At 45.3% G+C, this 13038-nt stretch overlaps 1 protein-coding gene across 9 annotated transcripts in view; it reads left to right on the top strand.

The window, feature by feature from the left end:
* The window catches only part of SLC6A4 (solute carrier family 6 member 4), a 41579-nt gene extending 33374 nt beyond the window's left edge, over positions 1–8205 (top strand). For 7 of the 9 annotated variants that reach the window (XM_089317539.1, XM_089317538.1, XM_089317541.1 and 4 more), the window contains exon 14: positions 3917–4085. In XM_089317539.1, the coding sequence (XP_089173665.1) occupies positions 3917–4051 (135 nt within the window). In that variant the 3' untranslated portion in view covers positions 4052–4085. Of the gene's footprint in view, positions 1–3916; positions 4086–7442 lie in introns of those variants that run through there. The other 2 variants (XM_008270955.5, XM_017349146.4) reach the window with 1 other exon arrangement.
* The last annotated feature ends 4833 nt before the right edge of the window (positions 8206–13038 follow it).

The raw sequence follows: 13038 nt of genomic DNA, 5'->3' as shown, positions 1-13038 counted from the left end.
CTGGACAGCTGCTTTGCCTGCTCTGGCCACTGGGCATGGACATCAGATCTGTGATGTCTGGTGTGATAGACACAGTTTAAGTGAAGATTATGGTGAAAATGTTCATGTGCAGTATTTTGAAAATCGTCACAAAACAATATCATAGTTTTGGTTCAAGCCATTACAATAAAAAATTGCCATGTTAGCAAGATTCATTTGTAAAAATTATAAGAACAGTACCTTATAATCTGTTTAAGAGTGCATACTTGGCCGGCGCCGCGGCTCACTAGGCTAATCCTCCACCTTGCGGTGCCGGCACACCGGGTTCTAGTCCCAGTCGGGGCGCCGGATTCTGTCCCGGTTGCCCCTCTTCCAGGCCAGCTCTCTGCTATGGCCCGGGAGTGCAGTGGAGGATGGTCCAAGTGCTTGGGCCCTGCACCCCATGGGAGACCAGGAAAAGCACCTGGCTCCTGGCTCCTGCCATCGGATCAGCGCGGTGCGCCGGCTGCAGTGGCGGCCATTGGAGGGTGAACCAACGGCAAAGGAAGACCTTTCTCTCTGTCTCTCTCTCTCACTGTCCACTCTGCCTGTCAAAAAAAAAAAAAAAAGTGCATACTTTGCAAAGCATCTGCAGTGGATGATCTTGTTTTGATATTGGGGTAGATGGACCAGGACACCGCGGCTGGGGTAGTGCTGCTCAAGTTCTCACTTCAGTAACTTGCACAAGAACACGCACTACAGGGAGGCTCCTGAGCTGAGCTCCAGTGTTCTTCTCACATTGGGGGGAGCTTCCCCTTTGTCCTTGGGGTAACGGGTTGTTGATGTAGAAATTGGTGCTAGAGGTGCTGCCACAGTTAGTGGCTCAGCCACCAGCATGCCAGCAGTATTAGATTTTACCTTACCAGAATTAAGAATACTTGAGTTAGTACTTGTGGGCTGTGTTTCTCGCCACAGTAAGATTGCTACAATGGAGAGGAGCGTGAAGAAGCAGTCACTTATAAATCGTAGTTGAATGCTTTTGCAGGGGATGGGCTCAAAGGAAAAGGGTGGAATTTAGGGACAGCTAGGATGCTACAATCTACAGTGTCCCAAGAACTGAGGTGGACTAGCTGTGGGTTTTTACAAGCAAAAGTCAGACATGAGACCATCACATTAATCTTCCTAAAACATTTTGTAAGAAACAAGAAGGGGAAGGTGTTGTGAAGCAGGGTGAGCTGCTGCTCGGGGCTGTATCTGGGGTGAGTCCCACCTCTGCCCCCAGTCCAGCTTCATGCTAATTTTCCTGGGAGGCAGCAGGTATTTGAGTCCCAGCCCTCCCACTTGGGAGACCTGGATGGAGTTCTTGGCTCCTGCCTTCAGCCTGGCCCAGACCTGAATGTTGAAGCCATTTGGGGAGGGAACTAGTGGGTAGAAGAGATTCTCTCTCTCTCTTCCTCTGCCTTTGAAATAAAAATGAATAAGCATTTTTATTTGACAGGTAGAGTTACAGACAGTGAGAGAGAGAGAGAGAAAGAGAGAGAGAAAGGTCTTCCTTCTGTTGGTTCACCCCCCAAATGGCCGCCACGGCCGGCACTCCACCAATCCAAAGCCAGGAGCCAGGTGCTTCCTCCTGGTTTCCTACGTGGGTGCAGGGGCCCAAGCACCTGGGCCATCCTCCACTGCCCACAGGCAGAGGATTAACCAAGTGAGCCATGGCGCTGGCCCCTAAACATTTTTTAAAAGAGAAAACAGCAGCTCTGAGAACAACTGGGTTTCTTTACCTGGGATTTACTTTTCCTTTTTAGGAAGACAGAATTTTGAAATGACTAGTTTCCTCACCCAAATCAGTTCTCTTCTGACCTTATTCCTCCCAAAAAGCCTTGGACCCTGGTATTGCCTGTAATACCCTCTCGGTCCTGAGGCCACGGAGTGATCCCTTCATGTTCTCCTTTATGGTAGGTGTGATGATTCAGATCCAGAGAGTCAGGTCAGGGGTGGGAAATCTAGTTAATAAATGCCAGGATTCCTTAGTTGTAGACTGCACCTCAAATCCCAGCCTTTTCTTAAATTCCTCCAGTTGGTCACAAGTGACTGTCTCCCAAAGGTGTGTAACAGAGCTCATAACCATTAGCAGAAGAGGTAAAGGCCGGCGCCGCGGCTCACTAGGCTAATCCTCCACCTTGCGGCGCTGGCACACCGGGTTCTAGTCCCGGTCGGGGCGCCAGATTCTGTCCCGGTTGCCCCTCTTCCAGGCCAGCCCTCTGCTGTGGCCAGGGAGTGCAGTGGAGGATGGCCCAGGTGCTTGGGCCCTGCACCCCATGGGAGACCAGGAGAAGCACCTGGCTCCTGCCATCGGATCAGCGTGGTGCGCCGGCCGCAGTGCGCCAGCCGCGGCGGCCATTGGAGGGTGAACCAACAGCAAAAGGAAGACCTTTCTCTCTGTCTCTCTCTCTCACTGTCCACTCTGCCTGTCAAAAATAAATAAATAAATAAATAAATAAGAAGAGGTAAGACGGAGGGTAAGCATGTCTTCCCCCTCAGGCTGCCAGACAGGGAGCAGCGCGCCACAGCCTGTTAGAGAACTGGGAGGAGGAGATCTGCGGGGCGACAGCAGTTCCCTTACCTTGTCTGTGCCTCAGTTTCCTGATCTTTAAAATGTGCTCGCTGGACTCTATTTACAGTTTCCAAAGCGTGTTTTGAGGATGTTCCATGGGCCACCCATAGGTGTTACTGCTGGAGGAAGAGGTTATAAGGTTCATTCATGGAGAACACTTTTCAGTTTTCTTTATTGTAAGACTTCCCAAAAACCTTCACTATGCCATGAACATGGTTAATCTCTTAGGGGGAAAAGTATGCTGTGGTTTTCGCAAGGTACCCTAAGGGTCTAAAAATGCTTTATAATACTCAGAATATTACAGACCGTCAAGTCCAATATTCAATCTGTGAGTGTCGCTCCCCCATTCGCGGAGGAACGACACTAGACCCTGCGCTGTTCTTTTGTCTGCTCGGCCCCTTCCCGGGTTTGCTGCCGTTCCCTCACTCGCGGAGGAACGACGCCATCCCGGGTTAGCTGCCGGCCCCCCACCTCCGCGGAGGGGTGGCACCCCCCCCCCCCCCCCCCCCGCTTTCCCCGCTTCCGCGGAGGAGCGGCACACCATCAGCTGGCTCTCTCAGGGGTTGCTCAGATGTTCCTCAGGTGTTCCTGGTGCATGTTGTCTCTCTCCCCCTTTATAGTCCTCTTCCACCAATCCCAACTCTGCTGCCCACACGCTGAGCACGCTGCTCTCCTCCAATCAGGAGCAGGATCAGCTCCTGCAGTTTATCAGTCAAATTGGCGAGACAGCTGTGTAGAAGTTGTTTGGTCTCTCTCCCAGCGCCATATTGTGGGAGAGCAGATGCATAGAATAAGTCTTAATTCCAGTAACTTAGTCTAGTCTCAGTTGCTCCCCACAGTGAGGAAGGCAGGTATCATAAAATTTTGGTTAATAAAAAAGAAGAGGCCGGCGCCGCGGCTCAACTGGCTAATCCTCTGCCCAGCGACGCCTGCACACCGGGTTCTAGTCGCAGTCAGGGTGCAGGAATCTGTCCCGGTTGCCCCTCTTCCAGGCCAGCTCTCTGCTGTGACCCAGGAGTGCAGTGGAGGATGGCTCAAGTGCTTGGGCCCTGCACCCCATGGGAGACCAGGATAAGCACCTGGCTACTGCCTTGGGATCAGCGTGGTGCGCTGGCCACAGTGCACCGGCCGCGGCGGCCATTGGAGGGTGAACCAACGGCAAAGGAAGACCTTTCTCTCTGTCTCTCTCTCTCACTGTCCACTCTGCCTGTCAAAAAAAAAAAAGAGACATGAGAGATGGGAGCCAGCTATGCTGTAGCATAGCAGGTGAAGCCGCTGCCTGCAGTGCCAGCACATCCCATGTGGGTGCCGGTTCAAGTCCTGGCTGCTCCACTTCCGATCCAGCTCTCTGCTATGGCCTGGGAAAGCAGTGGAAGATGGCCCAAAACCTTGGGCCCCTGCATCTGCATGGGAGACCCGGAGGAAGCTCCCGGCTTTGGATCGGTGCAGCTCTGTCTGTTGGGGCAAGTTGGGGAGTGACAAGTGGATAGAAAGCCTCTCTCTCTCTCTCTCTCTCTCTCTGCCTCTCCTTCTCTCTCTAACTCTTACTTTCAAATAAATAAATAAATATTTTTAAAAAAGGAGAGAGGTCAATTTCTTTTTTTTTCTTTTTTTATTATTTTTTTTATTTTTTGACAGGCAGAGTGGACAGTGAGAGAGAGAGAGACAGAGAGAAAGGTCTTCCTTTGCCGTTGGTTCACCCTCCAATGGCCGCCGCGGCCGGCGCGCTGCAGCCGGCGCACCGCGCTGATCCGATGGCAGGAGCCAGGAGCCAGGGGCTTTTCCTGGTCTCCCATGGGGTGCAGGGCCCAAACACCTGGGCCATCCTCCACTGCACTCCCTGGCCACAGCAGAGAGCTGGCCTGGAAGAGGGGCAACCGGGACAGAATCCGGCGCCCCAACCGGGACTAGAACCCGGTGTGCCGGCGCCACTAGGCAGAGGATTAGCCTAGTGAGCCGCAGCGCCGGCCAGAAAGGTCAATTTCTTAATGCTGTTGAGTCCAGGCCATATGCAGATTCTCCTCAGTTTACAATGGGATTATGTCCCAGAAAACTCAATATAAATTGAAAATATCGCAGCCAGTGTTGTGGTACAGCAGGTTAAGCTACAGTCTGTGATGCCAGTATTCCACTGCTGGTTTGAGTACCAGCTGCTCCGCTTCTGATCCAATTCCTTACTAATATGCCTGGGAAGACAGCAGAACATGGCTCAACTACTTGGACTCCTGCCACCCACAAGGGAAACCAAGATGGAGTTCCTAGCTTTAGCCAGGCCCAGTCTTGACCATCATGGCCATTTGGAGAGTGAACCAAAGGACGAAGATCTCTCCCTCTCTGCCTTTCAAATAAATAAAATCTTTCAGGAAAAAAATATCTTAAGGGGGCAAGTGTTTGGCAAAGTAGTTGAGTCACTACCTGGGATGCCCCCATCCCATATTGGAGTTCCTGGTTCCTCTGCTTCAGATCCAGATTCTTGCTAATTCTCACCCTGGGAGACAGCAGATAATAGTTCAAGTACTTGGGTCCCTGCCACCCACCTGGGAGACTCAGATGGAATTCTGGGCTCCTGGCTTCAGCCTGGCCCAGCTCTGGCTTTTGCAGGCATTTGGGGAAAGAACCAGCAATTGGAAGATCTCTGTTTCTCTGCCTTTCAAATAAAATGAATATAGAAATTAAAATATTGTTAGGAATACAGTTAAGGAGAGGCATTTAGCCTAGTGATTAAGGCTCTCATGTTCCACATCATCGTACCCAGATTCTATTCCCAGCTCCTGACTCTAGCTTTTTCCAGTGCAGACCTTGGGAGGCAGTGGTGATGGCTCCCATGGTTGGGTTATAGCCGACCATGTAGGAGACCTGGATTGCACTTTGGCCACCCCAGTCCCTGCTGGAATTTTGGGAATGAAGTAGCTCCATTTGATGGACTCTCAAAAAAAAAAAAAAAAAAAAAAGGCATTTAATACACCTAACCACCTGAACACACAGTTTAGCAACACAAATCACTGTATAACACTGGTTGCTTACCCTCATTAGCATATGGCTGACTAGGAACTGCATGCAGTGTTCAACAGTATCAGAAGATATTGTTTGTCCTTTCACTAGGAAATCACTAAAATTCAATTCAAAGTATAGTTCTTCTGAATGCATGTTATTTTCACACCATAATAAAGCCAAAAAATTATGAAGCCAAACCATGTGTAAGTCAAGGGCTGTCTGTACAACACTGGAGGTTTTGAAGTGAGCCACCTCTTACTGCCCTAAGTTATCACATGCATCTGTATCCAAGAAGTCTCAAGGTTGGACTTGTCTACTGGCTTAGGACATTGCTGCAGAAACCCCTGATAACCTGCACAGATTCTGGAATATGTTCCCTAATCCATATACTCTTATGAAGATATGAGCTGTGATCCATTTGTGCTGGTTTCCAACCTGCACAAGGCCAGGGCATGGCAAATTTTGAGAGCAATCAAATAGTAGTTTGGCAACTAGAATGTTGCCAAAATATGGAAAACAAAACTAGGCCTGATATTTGGGGAGATAAGCAGCCAGAAGGACAGCATGTGGGTAGGGGTGAAGGCACAAAAGCCAATGGTTTTACTTTATAATGTTCATAATTGGCCTTGCCTCCACCATACATCTTAGTCATCAGTCTATGTAAGTCATAGCCTCACAAGACTAGTTATAGTGACACGTATCTATTTTCCAATTAGCAAGATATAATTCTGTTTAATCAGGGTTTACGTAGTCATCAGTGGGAACAGATGGCTCTGAAATGTTGTTCAAAGACATGGCATGCCTTGATAGCTAGTGGCACTACAACAACTTCTTTTTAAATGGATTTCTATTGTGAGAATACAGTACTCAGATACAAAAGTCATGATCAATGCAAAATTCTTGTGTAGAATTTTGTGAATGTCATTAACTATAGGAATGGAACTTTTCTGAATTCTATAGACTCTACCCCTTGAAGGACAACAAACTCTCAGAATGCAAAAATAGAAAAGGGTGAAGAGACTACATACTTTTCAATTCAGAATAAAAAGAGACAGTAGCAGTGCTTCATCTAAAGTTCAATACATCAAAAGATGCTTTCATATCCAATTTTGCCTACTTACATCAAAGATTTTACTAATCAACTTAATAAAGATTTTTCTAAGCCTTTTGCAATGCTGCTTTGCCTCTTCCCCCCAACCCCAATATCCCTGAGCTGCTTCATGTCACTGATGCTAAGTTTTACAAGGCAGGTTGTATATTTTATACACAACCAAAGCATATTTCAGATCTGCCTTACTATGTAACCCAGCTGTTTCCATGGTAGAAATTCTGTCTCCTCCTCATGATGAGTACTACATCATACCAAGATTGCTGTAGAGGTGATGATTTAAATGGTCACATCTTTTAAAATTTAATTAGATGATGATTTATCCTCTTACATGAACTGATACTGCTTCTCCGGAGGCTCCAGGCATTGTGCACACTTGCTGTAATGTGAATGCAGGGCACAAGAAGCCTAGCTGGGGAGAGCAGAGACCGAAATCTAGCACTTACTCTGTGCCTCAAGCCTTGTGTGGCCATGGGAAGTCTCTGTCCAGTCATTCAAAAGCATGTTATAGGCCAGTAAAGACTCCAGTGACGATTCAGCATTTTCTCCTATTAGGATTATAATTTTCGATTTTCTTAATTAGTTTATAATTCCTGAATATATCTTTTTTATCCATATTTAAGAACTGAGAATTTCTTATAGAAAGTCAATGAGATTATTCCAACTTATTTTAAATATTAAAATGCTAAGGTTTATTATTGTTGAAATGTATCTGCGATTTCATTAAATTACAAGAATGCCTATAACACTGTGTTTTCTTCCCAACAGCGTATTATTCGAAGTATCACTCCAGAAACCCCAACAGAGATTCCCTGTGGGGACATCCGCCTGGACGCTGTGTAAGACACTCCGGAAGAGGGAAAAGGCTTCTCAGCCTCCGCTTCCGACTCTGACAGGTCGCACCTCACCCTCGCCCTCTCCGTGGAGACTTTCCAGCCAAGCCTGCTGGTAGAAGGGCCGTCAGAGACACAGCCCCAAAAGACCATGGTGCCCAGACTCTCACGGCTTTCAGCCACTTCTTTCCCTGGAATCTCCTGGACATGATGTCACACAAGACTGTGACAGAAGCTGGACTGGCCTGTTTGAGGCATGTGAGGGTGAATGTGGAGGTGAAGAGAATCACCTTATCAGTTAGGATTAGGTTGAAAGTCAAGTCTGTAAAAGTCTCCTGTATCATTTCTTGTTAGAATCATGGATATCTGACATCTGTTGATTTCTAAAGGTTTCACTGTTCATGAATGCATAAACCAAGTAGGAGAAAACAGGGATGCTGTCTTGTTAGCCATATATTTTCAGCGTAGCATAGAATTCTATAGCTGGAATCTGCTAGAATCCTCTAATCCATATGCTGCTGTGGAGTCAGGAAAGGAAGATGTAAAAACTAAACAAACATAATGTGTACGTGTCAGCACATGTGTCTGTGTGCATTGTTGTTTCCGTGTATTCTTCTCTATTCCAATACTTCGGGCCCATTACAAACGATGTGAATTTCCTCTAATTGTTTTTAACATTAACACATTCTACCTACTCACATATGCATGTATGTAATTATTTGAAGGGTACAATTACTACAGGATGCTCGGTCACTGTCTCCCTTCCCAGTGACAGTTTTAGCTCGCACACCCTCCTTTATGGGCCAGCCTTTGGCATTTGCTGCACTTCACTGCCATCTTCCTATCTCTTTGCTAAATATTTGGGAGACTGTTCCATGGGCAAATCCAGCACACTGTGGCTTGGCTTGAACTACTTTGAAGATCAGTGTCAACACCTGCACCTTCAGTGTTCAGCCTCCCATCTGGTCTAAACTCTACTTCAAATGGCTGGCTTTGTTCAGGTTACTTTGAGAAGAGAAGGTGCACGCAATTCTCGCTCAACCTTCGGCTGTACTGATGATCCAGCACCTTGATCTGTCAAGGGCATCCTAAGTTCAAGAGCAGGTGGAGACCCTGTGTTAGCCTTAGACGACTCCTCTGCCTTAATCCCTCATGGTGGTCATGATTGTGAGGAGTCCTCCAGATAATTTTCTAGACTGAGTCTAAGGAAAGCTGACGGGGAAGCAGTCAGTTAAGTGAGTGGCCTTTCATGCTATGTAAAGTCCTTATAATATGGATATGGAATTTGGCCCTTGGTGGCTTGTGACTCAGATCCGTGGGCAGAGAAGCAAATTTTACTTTGTAGCATGGGATTTCCTTATCAAAATGAAGGGAATAAAGTCTCATTAATGACAACAGGACTTAGTCAACTGGCCCCATTATCACTTCAGTGTTCCATATAAATCCAGTTCACTTCTAACAACCTTATAGGAGGTACATATGGCAAAGACCTGGTAATCACAGGTCTCTCTCACTTGGCTTACTTCCAACTTCCAACCCCAACACACTTCCCCAGCCACCTTCCTGTACTCTGTGCCATTCTCCGATTCTTTGCTTTTCTTAGCATGCTATTTTCCTTACGGATGCTAGCTGCTGAGGAGTTTCCTGAAATACCAGAGGCAGAGGGGAATTCTACATTTGTTACTGACTTGACTTCACTATCTTCACTCCTCTTCTTGCTACCTTGTTTCCATTCTCTTTGCTTTCTAGCATGCTGAAAAGAGAAGTTACAAAATTGGCAGTGTATTTAGTTGTAGGATACCTTAGCGAATTTTAAGAAACTTGCCTTATAAAGACATTTGGATATGGATTCTTCCCACCCCATGGACACTAATATATTCTCAAAAAGATACTGGTTTTTTAAAAGCGTATTTTCATTTTATTTGAAAGGCAGAGGGAGAAACCATGCAAGTGCAAGCTTCCATATGCGGGTTCACTCCCAAATGCCTTCTTAAAAAAAAAAAAAAAGACAAGCTAGGAACTCCATCCAGGGTTTCCACAATGATAGCAAGGACCCAAATACCCACATTAGCTCTCATCTGCTGCCTCCCAGGGTGTGCATGAGCAGGCAGCCGGATCAGAGGTGGAACAGCTGGGACTGGAACCAGGCACTCCAAAACAGGATGTAGGTGTCCCAAGCTGCAACTTAAGCTGCTGTACCAAAGCCCCACCCCAAGATACCACTTTTTAAAAAGTACTTCTTCAAATGGAATTACAGCTTTGCCAATCTATGTGTTCAAGGAATTACACAGGAGCTTTGAAAATTTCCAAACTTCATTAAATGGAAAAAAAGAATGCAAAATCTTTCTTCAGCATAATTTGCATTTATTTGATACCTGCTTATCAATACCACCATGGATTTTCTTTCTAAGGAAAATTTATTAGGTAGGCAGGCAGGCAGAGTTCAAGATAATCTTTTGGGGGTCATCTTATGGCACAGTGTTAAGCCATGGCTTGTGAAGCCACATCCCACATCAGAGTGCCAGTGTGAGTTCTAGCTACTCTGCATCTGATCCAGCTTCCGGCTAATGCACCTGGAATGGCAGCAAATGATGGCTCAAGTCCTTGGGCTCCTGCCACCCACATGGGAAACCCAGGTGAAGCTTCTGTCTCCTGGCTTTGCCCTGGCCTAGCCCTGGCTGTTGCAGCCATTTGGGGAGTGAGCCAGCAGATGGAAGATATAGTCATTCATTCTCTCTCTCTCTGCCTTTCAAATACATAAATCTTTTTTAAAAATTCCAAATTCTTAATGTTAACATATTAATCTTCATTGTATGTCAAAACATTTAAGTACCTCCCAAAACATCAAGCATATAATTTACAAATATTTAGTTTCAAATCTATAGACTTAGAAATGTTAGATTTTGGCAAACCTAAATAAATTATACAGTTCTTTGCAATTTGTAAAGAACTTTAGTTTATAATGTGCCTTCATATATATACATATACATATATATGTGTGTGTGTGTGTGTGTGTGTGTGTATAAAATCTCATTTGATCACCTGCGATCCAGGTGACAGATGTCATTTTCACAGGTTTGTAAACTAGGAGGCTGAGGCTCAGAGTTAGATTTGCGCAAGTTCACACAGCTGAGAAGTGTCAGAACAGGCTTTACGTCTGGGTTTTCTGATTCCAGTCCAAAGGCTATTTGCATTTCTATATTTTAGACAAAGAGAGACAAAGAGCTTCCATTTGCTGGTTCACTCTTCAAATGCCTGCAAACAGCAAAAGCTGGACCAGGTTGAAGCTGAGAGTCAGAAATTCAATGTAGGTCTTCCATGTGGATGGTAGAGACTCAACCGCCTGAGCTATCACTTGCTGCCTCCTTGGAAGCTGGAATCAGGAGCAGAGTCAGGACTCGAATTCAGGGTCTACAATACGACATGCGCGTGTCCCAAGTGGTGTCCTAACCACTAGGTCAAACTGCCCCACAATATCTTTAAAATCGGCCCTAAAGAAGCCTGAGGAATCCAGTGTTCAACCTCAGACTGGATATTTTCCCTAAACTGAAAGGATCTGGGGTCTTATTTTAAAAGATTTATTTATTTTGACTGGCAGAGTTATGGAGAGTGGGAGGGAGGGAGGGAGCCGAGCTTTCATTCACTGGTTCACTCCCCAAATGGCTGCAGGCCAAAGCCAGGATCCAGGAGCTTCTTCCAGGTCTCCCACATGGGTACAGGGGCCCCAGCACTTGGGCTATCTTTGGCTGCTTTCCCAGGTGCACCAGTAGAGAGCTGGCTGGGAGGGAAGTGGAGCAGCCAGGATTCAAACTGGTGCCCACATGGGATGCAGGCATCACAGATGGCAGGTTTCCCTGCTACACCACAGCGCTAGCCCCTTTGGGTCTCATTTTAGAGTGTGATGAGAAATAGAAACAGAGAAAGAATCTACCACTAATATATCACTCTCCGTGTGTACTCTGTACTTGGTTAACAAAGATGCTCCAGGTAACATTACCACACTACATCTAATCCTTGTACCAGATTCAGACCGATTTATACTGACTTCCTTAAAAAAGATATTAAGATAGGGATTCACAAAATAAGGGATAACATAATCAAAAGGTAGGTGAAAAGAATGAGAAAATAAATGGGGCCAGAAAAGAGGCAAAATATCATACCAGAATGACTTCCATATGTGCTTCTCCATGCCACAAATCAGATCCTAAGGTTTATTAGAGTTATCTGTTTCAACTAGATGTGACATGTCATTCACTGTTACCAAGGCTAGCAGTCATGCTGAGTGCTACTTTTTTCAGGTGTATTGTTACTATTTATAACAAAGGCTAGTTTCTCAATGCTTTGTAGAGAATTGAGGAACTCCAATATTTATAATTGTCTTGGGGGTCTCAGCTTCAGTTCTGGAACACATCACTACATAATTCTAAAGATCTCAAAATGATTATCACTAATTTTTTTCAGCTACCTGTTTTATAGCTGAAAAAAAAAAACTTCATTATGTGAAAGAGAGATATTAATGTTGAGGCCTTAATCAATGTCCATACACACAAAGCAGAATATCTTAAAGCACAGATCCTAACTATAAAAACTGAAAATCATGAGGATATGTTTCCTGCAGACAAGGATAGTCTCTTGCATAACTACAATACAATAATCAAAATCTGGAAAGTAACATTCTTACATTACCATCATCTCATCTTCTGAACCCATTCAATAGTGTCCTGCAGGTAAAAGGATCCAGTCCAGAGTCACACTCCTCATTTAACTTGGTATCTCTGTCTCTTTCATTCTCCAACAATTTCCCAGTCTTTGATTTTCATACCTTGACACTTGAGAAGATTACAGTTTGTAGAATCTCTTCATTTTACTTGTTTGATGATCAGTTCCTCATGATTAGATTCGGGCTATCTATTTTTGGCAGGAATATCATGAGGGTGGTGGTGTGTTGTTCTCTACGTGCTCTTAGGTGGAGCATGATTTGGGTTTCTCCCCTTGCTGATGAAATGAACTTCAGCCACGATTCAGTTAGTGTCTGCCAGGCTTCCCACTATATTCTTTTCTTTTCGTTATTAATTAGTATTTTGTAAAGGAGGTTATTCTGAGACAATACCCTATTTTTCACCAAACTTTCAATTCATGCATTTTATCTCTATGGATTCTTTTTATCCAATGGGTTAAAATAGATTATTTATTTTGATGCTCACACTGTCCATATCTGACCAGTAAGAGTCCCTGCAGACTGGCTTCTGTGTCCTTTTGGCGTGTCCTCATTATTCTTGGAACATTTCCTTACTTTCCGGAGTCAGATGTTCCAGCATTGTCTTGTATATTCTCTGCCACAGTTCTGGAATCAGCCATTTCTCCAAGAAACCCTGGTTCCCTTTAGTGAAGAGTGTATTTAAAAACCAAGATTTACACTGCTAGTTACGCTCATTGCTACTGAGGTGTCACTGATCCCGGGGATTCCACAGGATATAACTGAAGTGTGTGTGCATGCATGTGTACACACATATTTTCACCAGTAACTACTT

The sequence above is a fragment of the Oryctolagus cuniculus genome, chromosome 17 (assembly GCF_051225735.1).
Source record: "Oryctolagus cuniculus isolate XC-2025 breed Fujian yellow rabbit chromosome 17, ASM5122573v1, whole genome shotgun sequence".
NCBI lineage: Eukaryota > Metazoa > Chordata > Mammalia > Lagomorpha > Leporidae > Oryctolagus > Oryctolagus cuniculus.
This window is presented reverse-complemented; position numbering and strand designations above follow the sequence as displayed.